Genomic DNA, 15,030 nt, shown 5'->3' with positions numbered 1-15,030 from the left:
AAATATAGAATTATGTACAAAAAACCTACATTCATAAATAAAACAATGTAAAACTTTAGAGCCTACAAGTCCACTAAATCCTACTTCTTGTTCAGCCGGTCACTCAAACAAACAAGTTTGTTTACATTTGCAGGATATAATGCTGCCAGTTTCTTGTTTACAATGTCACCTGAAAGTGAGAACAAGTGTTCACATGGCATTGGCATAGCCAGTGTCACACAATATTTACATGCCAGATGTGATAACTGCTTTAACCACTTTTCCAGAGGACATGCATCCATGTTGATGACAGGTTCTGCTCGATAACAATCCAAAGCAGTGTATACCACCGCATGTTCATTTTCACCATTTGAGTCAGATGTCACCAGCAGAAGATTGATTTTCTTTTTTGGAGGTTCGGGTTGAGTAGTTTCTACATTGGAATGTTGTTCTTTTAAGACATCTGGATGCATGCTCCACACCTCGTCCCACTCAGATTTTGGAAAGTACCTCAGATTGTTACACCTTGGGTCGAGTGCTGTATCTATCCTTAGAAATCTCACATTGGTACCTTCTTTGTGTTTTGTCAAATCTGCAGTGAAAGTGTTCTTAAAATGAACAGCATGTGCTGGGTGACCATCCAAGACTGCTATAATATGAAATATATGGCAGAATGTGGGTAAAACAGAGCAGGAGGCATACAATTCTCCCCCAAGGAGTTCAGTCAGAAATTTAATTAACGCATATTTTAAAAACGAGTGCCATCAGCATGGAAGCGTGTCCTCTGGAATGGTGGCCGAAGCATGAAGGGACATATGAATGTTTCGCATATCTGGCACGTAAATACCTTGCAATGCCAACTACAAAAGTGCCATGCGAATGCCTGTTCTCACTTTCAGGTGACGTTGTAAATAAGAAGCGGGCAGCATTGTCTCCTGTAAATGCAGACAAACTTGTTTGTCTTAGCAGCTGGCTGAACAAGAAGTAGGACTGATAGGATTTGTAGGATCTAAAGTTTTACACTGTTTTGGAGTGCAGTTATGTAACAAAAACCATCTACATTTGTAAATTGGACTTTCACAATAAAAAGATTGCACTACAGTACTTGTATTTGGTGAACTGAAAAATACTGTTTCCTTTGTTTATCATTTTTACAAATATTTTGCAAATATCTGTAATAAAAATAATATAAAGGGAGCACTGTACACTTTATATTCTGTGTTGTAATTGAAATCAATATATTTGAAAAAGTAGAAAAACATTCAAAAATATTTAATAAATTTTAATTGGGAAGCTATTGTTTAACTGTGTGATTAAAAGTGCGATTAAAACGGTGATTAATTGCGATTAATTTTTTTGAATTAATCTTGTGAGTTAACTGCAATTAAATCGATAAAAATATAAGTGACATGAATCTAACAAATGACGAATACCAAGCTATATGTCAATGAAGTCTCATAATTTTTTTAACAGACTCTCTCTGGTATTCCAGGGTGAGTTCTGCTTTAAAAACAGATGAGACAATATTGCCCTGCAAGATTAACTTAGCCAAGCATCCATTAAATATAAGTCTGCAAAAGACGACAGCTGAAAAAATCCTATTTAATTTTACAATTAGTTAGCTAAATAAATTCTCCTCCTGGATAAAACACACACACACACACACACACACACACACACACACACACACACACACACACACACACACACACACACACACTTTCCAAGTAGCTAGTCTGCATTTTTAATTAGAACATATGACATGCTCAAAGTAGGAGTAGCAGTACGAAAAAGTACTTCAAGTCCTTAACTCATCCACAGCTATTTCATGCCATCTGCATGGCCTCAACATTCCCTCAAGCTTTGGCCAGCAATGTGCTGCCAATATTTTAACAATAAACTTCCATATTTTCTTCTCTTTTCCTTATGGTAAACTCTATACCAGTTTACAGATAGGAAGAGTGTGTGACTAAATAATCTAGAAGTTTGTTTTCCTGTTTTAAAGAGACTTTCTAATATTTTTAACCAAGGAAAGGGCTTCAACACTTTGTGATAAAAAGAGCCCTTGGCTGAAAATATTTATATTTTGTTAATTAAAAAATATTGAATATATTGACAGTCTAGCATAGGGGTAGTCAATAGGCTTCCCCACTTGCTCTGGCCCAGGGCCTCACAAAATGGTAATCCGCCTCTGGTCATGCTAATCCTGCAAGTGATGATGCAGTAGGTCAAACACACACATACATTATGCCCTTGTGGAACTCTGTTCAAGTTAACGGGCACAGGGGTCCATCCATCCAGAGTAACTTCCAGGATCAGGGCCAAAGCCACACCATTTTTCTAGCTATGACTCTGAGTCTGCAAAGACTTACACATGGGCTTAGGTTTATGGATTGTGAGGGGATTCCACAAAGGTCATTTCTTTAAATAAATGTGTGTTTAATTATGAATAATGTCATTCATTCAGGAAGCAAACATCATGTGACTATAACAAAGTGTATATCCACAGCTAAAAAGAAACTGCAATTTTCGGATAATTACTTTTTGTTATCCAGGGAAATTCAAATTTTATTCTTACTTAGAATAGGGAATATTATATTGCAGTATAATTATTTACTTTTCGAACTTTTCAATTGCTATTTTAAAGACTTATTTGTTCATGAAAAAGTTACCTGTATTTGAATGCAAATTTGCAAATACACATTAAGTGTATTTAAGTGGCCAGTCTCCATGATGTGGTGTTCAAATAAACACAGGTGTGTTTGTTTAATGTGCTGTTACTGAATATAGACATACACAAGTGTGTGCATATATATGGACACTTCACATGTATGCTTACCGCTAAATCCTGGCATGATAGTGCACCCAGAGAAAGCCCACAGCAGTAGGGGGAACATGAGGAAGAAGAAAACCACAAGCCCACCTCAGCTTTCCACCAGCACAAAAAACCAAACCAAACCCTAAGCCAAACAACCCCATGAAGCAGCATTCCAGGGTGGAGTCTGGCATAAATCCAAAGTGAACAGATGTGTGTGTATGTCTCCTCACCCAACAATTGTCCTTATTCACACATGTGTTCACACAGAGATTATTCATCCTTTTGGCAGTAAAGTGGGATGAGAGGAAACAAGACTGTCAGCTAAATATGGGTGCATATTACTTTTGTAGAAGGAGTGTACCTATCTGGGGGGAGCATTATGCACTGGTCTAGAAAATAGCAAGGAATGTAAGAAGCTTTATGCGCACAGGACTATAGCCAAATGTTCCTAACTTTATTTCTTAACCCAATATTGTCAGATTGGCAACATTTTCCATGGAGGGCTTCCTTATTATTATAGTCGAAATTTTAAAACAAAACTATTTTTGAAATTACCTGAACAAAAAAGGGTTTGTAGGTTTTGCTCACTTTTAACATCTGAAAAATAAATTCCTTATACTTGTGCTTTGGGTGTATAACTCAATGCTGAGTAATGGCTGAGTGGATTCTCACTAAAATGTACAATGACACTAACTTCTAAACTAAGCAGCATAAGAAACTTAATGGTCAACTTCAGTCCAAAATTTAGTTTTTCTGAAAATTATAAGCAACTGAAAATAGGCGGCTCTTCCCAAGGAAGTAACAACTCAACTATGTAAGCCTCCTCTAAAAATCACCAACCTAGTTATACACACAAGCTTAATGAAGAATAATGCTGAAGGACGTATTCCAGAGTAGAGTTTCCTTATGAACATGGAACAGAAAATTATTTGTGGGTGACTGGGAAGAAGAATGGAGAAAGGATACCACATAATACTACATCAGATGACTTACTACATCAATCATGACCTTTATTCACAACAACGGTATATGTTCAGAAGAATATCGGCACAGTTGCAAACCCGATACCAGACTTGACAGTCCATCATTTTTTTTCAGCGTGGTAAGTTATGTTTCAGGATATTTGCCATAAAGCCCTATTTTTTTCCAGGACTGAAAGTCACCTGGGTAGAGAACAATGATTTAAACAGAAGCTGAGTTTCAGTAGAGTGTAGGCCATGCAGCTGTGCTGCAGCCTGTTCACAGCCACTTCATCCAACCTTTGGGATGGTGGCTGTAGCCCTTCTGTGCCTACCAGGCATGAGATCCCTCCTCACTGAATCTGTTTGTTATTAGTATTACTAGTGCCTCATAGGCATAGATCTAGTAGTTACTGTCCAAGCTGGCTCAGAACACTCCTCTATGCCAGCATGGAGAAGGTGCTAATGGGAAAGATGGCACAGCGGGGATGCCCAGCTGTGCAGCCCCAATGAAAGACTATCAGAGAGCTTCCATTCTCTCCACAAAAGGGATCAAGTTAATCAAATTAGGAATGTTTGGCTCCAGTTAACAATAGTGCAGTTACTTTTATTTGCATTTGTTTTTTAATAACCTCCACAGTTTTAGAGGGCAACATTCCATAAAAACATAAGCAGTACCGGGCATACTCATGAATCAGGCCATGAATCCATGACTCTACTACTTACTTACATTTGCATTAACATACAGATCAATCAATAATATAATGCAAAACCTGATCATTTATAAATGTATAGATTTTTTAGAAATGTTCATATTTAACTTTTATCAAGAATGCTTTTAAAAAGTAATATGCATGCTACATTTAGCCTTGGAGGTTCACACTAAATTCAGAAGGTCATTTTCTTCATGTCCATATTATTTCTGCTTTTATGTCATATTTTAGAATCAGGGACATGAATGATTCAGGAACTGAAATTTACTACATGATATCTGGAACTGATTAATGATGACAGTGGGGCTGAAATATTGTGAGACCATCTGTCACTGTTTACCAAGTAGACAAGTCATAACAGGCAGAAATAGTTAATATAGCAAAAATTATTTCAATGGTCTTAGTATGGCCAGTGCTAATCTATACTTTGAATAAACAGAGAGATTTGCTAAGTGTGGACTAAACTGTAATGAAATTTGACCCAATACAATAAATTAATGGTGGTTTAAACATAATGAGACAAAGCCATTAAATAGGAACTTTGTGGAAATGCACCATAAACAACACTGCATTGAACCAGAACCTGAAACAAAAGTCATTTACTGCAAATAGAAAAATTCAGAAAAAAATAAATGCAAGCTTGTATTACATTTGTCTGATTTTTCAGTATGCAATAAAATAAATTATTTCAATAAATTAATAAGACTGAATGTAACGGAAATAGAAATAGTGGTATTATATTGTATAACTCAAGTTTCTTTATGAATGGATACTTCATTGCACATAAACAGTCCCTATTTATGGACTATTTATTTGATGTGTTATACATCTAAGACAACATAACAGAAACACACATGTAAATACTTTCTCATTAATTTACTTCTTCAATTTCATTTTTATGCACAAGCACAACAAGTGATTCAGATGGCTCCAGAACTGTACAAATCCCTAATTAACACAAAAGGGACATATTGTAAGCCCTGAAAGTAGTTGCTCCAAGATAGTAAGAAGTTCACAATCTATGAAACTACACTTCCTTACAAAAATCTGCAAAAAAAAAAAAGTATGCAGAAATCCATTTTTTAAAAAGTAACACGTATCTATCCCACTTACAAATTTAAGCTTTTCCCAGTGCTACCTCTCTCAATCCTGAAAACAAAAGGGATATAAAATAATTTAAGAAAATGTTCATCACGATGAGTATAGTTTCACCAAAGACACATGAAATACCATATAGTAAGAAAAACTCCAACCTGTTCCATCATGCCTGCCCAAGATCCCTCTCCCTATTAGTGCTTATGACTTTTAGGGAGGAGCTTAAACACAGTGCAACTTGACTTAACAAGGGAACAAAAAGTATAAATATCTTAGATGGATACTTGAAATAACAGTTTCTGTTCTGCGCACCTGTGGCGGAAGAGCACCTCAATAGGCTACTGAAAGGCTACTACATATTTGGAGCTCTACACTATTCTGGTATGCTATGGTTTCATTCCATTTCATTTGGCTTCCAATTTAAATTAACCATAGGTCTTGAAGAATTCAATTTTAATTATTTTTCTCAAATTTTGATAGATGAATATTATCTCTGTTCATTTTTTCCTATTTTTATTTATTTAAATTTTCAGTTGGGCAAAATTAGGAGTTTGAAGCAATTTTTTTTCAATTGTTATTTATTTAAATGTTAACAGTTGCAGGAAATTGGGGGGAGTGTAAGACAATAGTAGAGTCAGACAATAATTTAATGACAGATGTTGAGATTCAAAAAATTAAAACTTTATAACCATTAAAATAAAAACTGTCAATATCATTTCTAAATATACAAAGTTAATATCCTTAAATCAAACTTTGATAAGTTTTCAAGCAGTATTTTTCTTATCTTGCCTATCTGCAAATTTCAATTATTATCAGTGGAAATATGTTTTCATCAGTTTGTGTATGTATGGCAAAATCAACATTTATCAATAAAAATCTAATCCTTCCTTATACAGGAAAGAAGTTTACTGGGGCTCTTTAAGAGCAAGTGCCAGTGTCCCTGCTGCCACAAGGGAAATTACTTCCAAAGGCTAAGGGTGAAATCTTGGCCCCAGTAAAGTCAATGGGGATTCCACTATTGATGTCAATGGGGTCAGGATTTTACCCTTTATAGATACAGTGTTAATTAGAAGGAGGCGATGCTGCCATGTTGCAATGCATATGAGAGAGACTTTTCCCTGATTCTAGAGGAGTCAAGATATGCTGCTCCCAAACCTAGCATTATAGAACCTAATAGCAAACTGACACTTTTTTTCTGAAAAGAATTTAAATTGTTACATATTTTAATATGCTGATTATATTTAATAAACAATTTAAAAACTGTTGATTGGAAGCATATGGGACAGAATCTGATCTGGTAAGATTACAGATTTTATATATCTATACTTTAAAAATGTATTTAAAACATTTAACCACTTTCTCTGACTAAAATAGGTATACTTTAAGAAATGCACTAGAAATTCATAGATTTGGGAGCAGTTTTGTATAAAGCAGTACTGAATCTGTAATGTTAAGTATTTTAAATACAACTTATTTGTCCATTGCTGCAAATCCTGAACTGATCAACTTATTTTTAAAAAGGGAACAATCATTTGCATAAGTATTTTTCCTCTCTAATGCAGAACAGATTGGGGAATATGCAGGTACAAATATCCTTTCTGCTGCTGCTTTCTCTGAACATTGTCCATGGCGGTGATGGTTTTTTTTCTGAACGATACCAAAAACAAGCCAGCATGAAGGGGCCACATTTCTTACCATTTAACGTAAAAAGTCAAGGTAAGTTAAATATTTTTTAAAAAATATTATAAGCAGTTATACCCTACGTGTGTTCATTACAGTACAGATAATCTCTCTTCTTGTTTTACTGTTGTTTACTGTCAGTGATAACTGTTTAGTTCTAAATGGCTATTATGTCACCGCAGATGGAAATGGGACAGGTTCTGACAGTCATGGCTAGAGAGAGAGAAGATGCTACTCTCCTGGATGAGAGAAAGAGGGAAACTCCCATTTTATAGTACAACTATATAAGAAGAGGTAGAGAGCATGCGAGCAGCAGTGATTTTGAATTTTGCCATTACCATGTAGAATACTCTTGAAGCATATATATTCATATATAAAGACCTGCTCAGTGCTCATCAGTGCTCTTGACCTGGGAAATGGCTCTCAAAAAAAGCAATCAAACTGGACATAGCAATAAAAACTAACTGGGAGTTACATTAATAAATCAGCTGGCTGTAATATTCAAACAAAAATGTAGGTGTCCAATCATATTCTACTGTTACATTTGTTTCCTTACTTAAAATTCAATGATGGTAAAAGCTAGTAATGCTGAATATTAATTCAGTATATATGGACCAAATTTAGATCTCTGTTCCACATTTGTAAACCCAGGGTATCTTCACTGAAGTGATCTGAGTTACAGTGATGGAAGTGAGATAAGAAAATAACCCTATAACATAACTGCTAGAGAATAATACACATCTTTATTAAAACAGACTAATTTAAACACCTGAAATATAAATTGGTTTTACAAAGATGCTTCTGAAACATGCTTAATTATAGCTGCACTATAAAAATACTTCTTTTGAACAGGTCATATATTTTTTAACTCACTTCACACACACTTTGAGGGGATTATTATAAGTATGTATTTTCCTCTTTCCTGTGTATGAAGTGTGTGATTATAGATAATATATATTAAAACCACTATTGAAAAGGTATATGAAAGCCCTCTTTTTTTAAAGTATCTGTTAAATTGAAACAAACATTCAGTACTAACAATCAAAACAACTTTCTTGAGTCATATCTAGCATGCAGAAACTAACCTATTAATGCTCTCCAAATTGTTGACAAATTTCACATCAGATAACTAAGAATAGAGTATAACTGGTTTCAATAAAGTATGATTTCTGAAAAAATGAAATGAGAACACTACACTGAACACCATTAATATATCTGAGCGTCAGGGGTGGCTCTAGACATTTCGCCGCCCCAAGCACGCATGCCGCCGAACCCTCCGCAGCGGACCCTCCGCAGGCATGCCGCCAAAGGCAGCCTGCCTGCCACCCTCCTGGTGACCTGCAGAGCGCCCCCCGCGGCATGCCGCCCCAAGCACGCGCTTGGTGTGCTCGGGCCTGGAGCCGCCCCTGCTGAGCATGCTACTGTTACTACAGGTGTGTGTTTTAGATAAAACACCAAGTTCAGTCAATGCAGTTGCACAAAGATCCAGTACTTTTTAAATCATCTATGCCAAAATGTTTTGTGTCCTAGCTGCATACGCAACATACAAATAGTTTTGAAGAATAAGACTAAAACGAGCATGATATTTAAAAACCACAATGGATCATCAGAATCTAATAAATCAAGTTTCATAATTGATTCCACACATTACCCACTGGTATTTTCGCCTCAGTGGAGATTTTTGCTAAAAATTAACTGATAAAATAAAAGACTAGCTTTCTTGTAGCAACATGATCATTTAGGACCCAGTCCTGATCAATACCCTCAAGTCAAATCCTATTATCCTCAATGTGCATTGAAAGTACTGAACACTGCCTGTCAAAGCATTTAGTACCTGGCTGGATCTTCAATTCTGCTGCCGGAAAATGCCAAAAAACTGAAGTGACCATTCTTTTCTTTCCTACTGTACCAAAGGGTGTCTTCAGAGTAGTTTTTATCTTTGTTATAGCTCACCTACATGTATCTGTATACTTGTGCAGGAACATGGCAGTTGCAAATAAGAGTCGTGTGAGATCAGGAAAGCAATCTTGATCATAAATCCTTCCTGCTATCAGTAAAAAGTTGTCTTAAAGTCTGTGTCTTCGGCATGAGTATTGACTGGTGTCCTGTCTGCTACTGTACCCTCAGTCTGAGCATTGACTTGTTTTTGTTTTGTTTTTTCCAAGTGGCTTACACATTTTATTTAAAAAACCTCATTTTAAAAATAATTTAAATGCAAAACACACCAAGTTGTTTGCCCTGTGACCAAAAAAAATGTTGCTCATGACTTTTAAATTTCTGTAATTAATAGACATACAGCTGGTGATTTAACTTTCACTAACAGACACACCCACTGTGCTATGTTTACAGTCCAGATTTTCACTGACTTGTCATTCGGTTTTCTCTAGAATTTACTTGCCAAATAATAATGTCCCTCAAGAAAATGAATAAAAAGTCTATCATTCAATTTGCTGTTTGTTTCATGAACAGAGTCTTGCTAGTTTCCCTTGTTGGGAAGGACTTACTTCACAGAACCCGAGATACACTTCTGTTTTAACTTATCCCAGTAGCTGCTCAGTAGCAGAAACTTTCAATTCTGTGATCCTTAGTCTCTCCCTGTAAAAGCAAGACAGATAAAAGACAGGACAAGACCACCTTCTTCACTTCCTCAAGTGGAGGGCACTCATTCTAACAGATCTGTCATGATGGTCAAAGAGAGCTGCCTCTGTAACCCATGGGGTGAGGACTTCGTGGGATTTGGTTAGGGAATCGAGTGGTAGGGTAGGGAGAGTCCCAGGGCAGAAAAGGGTGGAACAAGGGATCGGCTACCATCCATAGTGTCTTCCCTTATTCTTTTTTTGGTATGAAAATACTTCTTGAAATAGGATTTTAGGCAGCCCTTTGGAATGTATTTCCCCATCTTCTCTATTTGCAAACTTGAATTATTCCTGTCCACTTTTCTCATCACTATGCAGACAGTCAACTTCAGGATTTTGAGCAGAGTCAAAGATGTGTTTTTTTCCTGAAACACCCCAAATTTTACCTATTAATTTACATTAAAAAAAATGACTGGAGAAGGTAGGGAGTGGAAAAGGAGGAGGCAAATGTTTAGGTCCCTCCTAACTTCTAGGAGACAGAAATAGAACCTAGATAATTCTTCCTTCCCAACCTGTAAATCTTAATTTATATTTCCCAGTCTCATTTTTTTTTAAAATCCACAGCTCTGGCTCTCCTTCACTGGATCCAAAGGTCAGTAAAATCTGTTAACAAGGGGCATGTGTTAACTATTTTTCTCGATAATTTTATTTTAGTAGTTGATTCTAATAATGATGGATGGGATTCTAAAAAAGAACTCAGTGTCGGCATAACTCTAGTCCCACTGAAGTCAATGGAAGCTTTACCATCCACTTCAATAAGAGCAGAGTTGGGCGATGTTAGAAATTCTTTTTTCAAATCCCACTCATAACAACTTCCCAGGCAGAGAACATAATTTTCTCCTCTTTTGAGTGTGTTCAGCATTATCATTTGCTAAATATATTATGATACTATTTGCAGAACTTTGGTTCACCACTTTGAAGTCTGCAAAATTCCTGGTTGAGGACAACCACACAACTAATTCTAAAAAAAAAAAATCTCAAGCTTGCTGGTTGTGCTTTCTCCTCACACTGAACTTGATATGTAAACAAGGTCTGGCTAGGGTCAGAATACATAGACCACGTTGTGTGTCAGAAAATACATGCCAAGAAATTTTTTTTTTTTTAAAAGTGGCCAACCAACACTTCAGTTTTCCTGGTTAAAGCTATTGCTTCCCGTAATCTTTTCATCTGCCCTGTTATACCATGATTTAATACACCTTCCCTTTACAAAACAGAAGGACTGGGATTTTAAATAGACATATTAATTTTGAAATTAGATTTAGGAAGAGGTCCTGGCTTGGCAATGTTACATGTTCCAAACTCCAAATGCAAAGAGATGGGTAACACAACATCCTAACAAGTGTAAATGAATGAAGTAACTGCACACACTGCTTCCTTCTAGGTTCTTAGTGGGGTAGGATTTTCTCTACCCTTCTAAACCTCTGTGTAAAGAAAATATCATCCTTCTCGGGTCCACAAATATGCCTCCTTTAACTATTGCATTGCCATTTGCAGCTACATTCTGTGAGGGGTTAACAGGTCTTAAATTCTCACAGAGTATTTCCTGGAGCCCCAGGGCTTCAGCCATGCAGGACACGTAAGAGCTTCCGCGGGTTTGAAAATATTCACCAGAGCTATGCTCCAGATGGCGCTGGTTAAATTTGAGCCCTGAGTGGTAGCATTCCATTGGCAAGTCTATACAAGAGCCAAAATGTTGCCATGCAGCTAGTGCATTGAACATCACTGGAAATGTATTTTGGTCACAGTTCAAAAAGTCAACAATTGCCAACAGAAGTGAGATTCTTGAATGATATCTGCTGGCAAAAAGCTGATTTTTTTAACACTTTGTGCTTAAGGCAACAAATTCCTTGCCTTTCCCTAGAGGACGCACTTAACCAATTTTTAGATACGTGTCTATCATTCCTAAGGATTTGTACAGAACTTACTGACCTGAATTTGTTACTGGGAATGGCAATGCTCCCACGTAAACTATCGCCTAACATGGCCCTCTAGGGGAGCGGAGGATGGAAAAATCAAGTGTTCTGATTCACATCAGCAAACCAAGTAACATTCCACGAAGGGGTGTGGAGAGCCAGTCTGAGTGAAGACATGGGTCTATTTCATCTAACTTATACAAATAAAGGAGAATTAGAACAGAACCAAAGTGATTTCACGGTATGAAAGTGTAGCACGGTGAACTGAGTATTGACTCTTTATGGGAATTAAATTCACTTGACTCGGCTCTTACATTTCACCTGGTGGGCCTGCGCTAAGTTTCCTTGAATTACAGAGTAATTTGGAGAGCAGACTTGGCCAGAGTCACATAGTCCATACTGCCAAACTGCCCTCTTTATATACCTAATTTACTCTTTTTGGATTCTACTACATTTAAAAGGTAGAATTCATGTAGTTAGAGGGGAGGTTTACTTCCAGTTTTTTTTCCCCTGTGGTTGCACAACAATAATTTGAACACCATATATATCACTTAAAGAAAGTTTCAATTATTTGTATTAAGGCTTTGTTTGAAATCATTTTAACTGCAACAGCAATATTTTAAACTGTGTATGTTGCTGTGCCTCAGGCAAGACCAGCGCTAGGGGCTTTAGCGCCCTAGGCGCACGGCAATTTCACCACCCCACGCCCTGTTCCCGCAGCTCCGGTGGAGCTGCTGCAGTCGTGCCTGTGGAGGGTCCACTGGTCCGCAGCTCCGGTGGAGCTGCCGCAGTGGTGCCTGCGGGAGGTCCACTGGAGCCACGGGAGCAGCTGACCGCCCGCAGGCACAACTGCGGAAGCTCCACTGGAGCCGCCTGCTGCCCCGTCTGGCAAAATGCCACCCACCAATAATCCTGGCGCCCTAGGCGATTGCCTAGGCTGCCTAAATGGAAGCGCCAGCCCTGGCCTCAGGTATTGTCCTTTGGCATTCTAGGAAACTGCATAAAACTCCCATAATAACAATAGTTAACATTTTATTCTTTGGCCTCAGTTTTCCCCTCATCTGGTTATGAATAATTTGCATAATTCTAAAGGGTCCTGATCATGGTGAATTAGCCACTTGAGGCCCATGCCCAGGGGCCCCAGCCAATTCAGGCGCCCGCAGCACCTCAACAGGAGTGCTGGGCGGGCGGAGCAAGCACCCTTGCCCTGACTCCGCTCCCCCACAGGAGCACTAGGCAGGCAGGGGAAGCCCTCATGCCCCAAACCCGCTCCCCGGCAGGAGTGCCAGGTAGGCAGGGGAAGCCCCTGTGCCCTGACCCCATTTCCCCAGCAGAAACGAGAGGGGAGTGGGGAGCACTGCAGGCAGAAGGGGTCGGGAGGGCCCCCCGCTCACTCTGGCCCAGGGCCCCAGGTCACACAAACCTCTAATCCGCCTCTGGTCTTGATGCAACCTCCGTGCAAATTGTGTGTCAAATTCTGTGCAACAAATTGGCCACTGTTAGAAGCTGCAGTCACAGCAAGGTTTATACACTGAACACAGGAAAGGAAGACAGCAGGATATATGAGTTTGAAAGAATGGGTGGAAAAGATAAAAGAACAGCAGCCTGGGTGTCCCTTGCAGTTACATTCCCTACAGAAAGATGAGACACAGAAGTAAAACTGAAAGAATCTGAAGTTCCAAATTAAGCTTCTGATGCCCAATCTCACTCTGCTTACTCTGTTTTATAGAATTTAAGATGCATTCTAGCTGACAGTTTGTTATACTTTAGAACAAAGAAATCTGAAATGGCTACAATTTTAGAATATCTAAACCAAAAGTAATATAAATATTAACTTAGAGAAGCAATGGGTATTAGATTCTCAAATTTCTATGGTTACTTAAAAAAATACCCTCTCATAGGTTTTAATTAATTTACTACTCATGAAGGGTGACAAATTGACAGCCTTATTCACAGAACACATAGAGCATGGGGAGCAGCGGTGTGTGCCCTCCCTTTCTGTCCTGCCAATGTGCCTTGAACATTAATCTTGAAGGATCACCTTTAGAGGTGAAAAGATAATTCACTCTCCATATCCCCTCTGCTGAGGCTATTGCTTCACAAGGTAAGTGTGTTTTCAATGTGGACACCTCCACTAGAAGCTAGGCCGTAACCACAAATAGATCATAGAGGGCACTGAACAGCCAGCCATTAGTGAGAAATCTGTCCTGAGTTGATACAGATGACCTAAAATGGAAAGGCACTGTATCGCTCTTTTAATCTCTCAAGCCACTGGTATATTTTAAGATTAAAAAAAAAAAAAAGAGAGAGCGAGAGAGAGAGAGAGATTGAGTAAAGAAGATAGAACTAACCAATTAAGACTGTGATATGAGCAGGTTTGGAAAATATCTTATTGCCCACTAGCATAAGAAACACTTTTGGAATAATTAAAAATTTTTTCCTAGGTGGACTACCGCAATTTTTCAGAGCAGTCTAAAAGACTAAACTTTACATTACATTTGTCTTACATGCTCCTTCCTAATGCAGGATTTAATTACTGTAACAGCATTCATGAGTGGCATACTTGTGATGTATCAAATTCATGTTAACTAAATAAGTATGCTGCATCCACTAGTCCCATCTGTGTTTAACCCATGATTAAAGGAAACTGTAACGTTTAAAAAATAACCACATACCTAACTTACATTGAAGGTTATTTCTTTTTCTTGTAGGGCTTAAGTCTTCCTGATTTTTCCATACCATGTAGTTCTTCTTAGAACTGCTTCTTCAGTTATCACTTGATTATGTTTCAAAACACAGGTTACCACTGTACCTTACCGGATATCATAGTTCAATAGTAAGCAATCCCGAGAGCAGCAGCAGCATGCTGGAACTGCACGGGGCAGTTAAAATGTACACTCCACTTTGCTGTCACAGTGACAGGTTCCAAGTACCTCTTCCCAGTGGAGACCAACACTTGTGTCAGTTTATAATAATTTTGCTGCATGCAGTAATGAGATTGCTTTCTATTTGTACGATTTAAAACATCAGCCTTATTTTAAATAAGTTAATGGATGATGAGGTGGTAATATGGGCAAACTAACATGATCTTTTCAGGACTACACTGTAATTATGTTGAAGCAGAAACTGTACTTTTACATTTGGCAGCTAAACACTCTTTTCCTGGCAACACATGAAGGCAAAGCCCAGTGAATATCAAAAACACTGTACACGGACCAGATTTTTCTTCTCCCTACA

General features: G+C 38.0%; 2 protein-coding genes across 2 annotated transcripts in view; one reads left to right on the top strand and one right to left on the bottom strand.

Annotated features, from left to right (window-relative positions):
• NT5DC1 (5'-nucleotidase domain containing 1) overlaps positions 1-15,030 on the bottom strand; it is a 238,906-nt gene that overhangs the window by 185,811 nt on the left and 38,065 nt on the right.
• The window catches only part of COL10A1 (collagen type X alpha 1 chain), an 80,792-nt gene that overhangs the window by 59,548 nt on the left and 6,214 nt on the right, over positions 1-15,030 (top strand). The window contains exon 2 of the mRNA XM_030556164.1: positions 7,127-7,280. Within this exon, the coding sequence (XP_030412024.1) occupies positions 7,142-7,280 (139 nt within the window). The 5' untranslated portion in view covers positions 7,127-7,141. The remainder of the gene's footprint in view (positions 1-7,126; positions 7,281-15,030) is intronic.

The sequence above is a fragment of the Gopherus evgoodei genome, chromosome 3 (genome assembly GCF_007399415.2).
Source record: "Gopherus evgoodei ecotype Sinaloan lineage chromosome 3, rGopEvg1_v1.p, whole genome shotgun sequence".
NCBI classification, from domain to species: Eukaryota; Metazoa; Chordata; order Testudines; family Testudinidae; genus Gopherus; species Gopherus evgoodei.
This window is presented reverse-complemented; position numbering and strand designations above follow the sequence as displayed.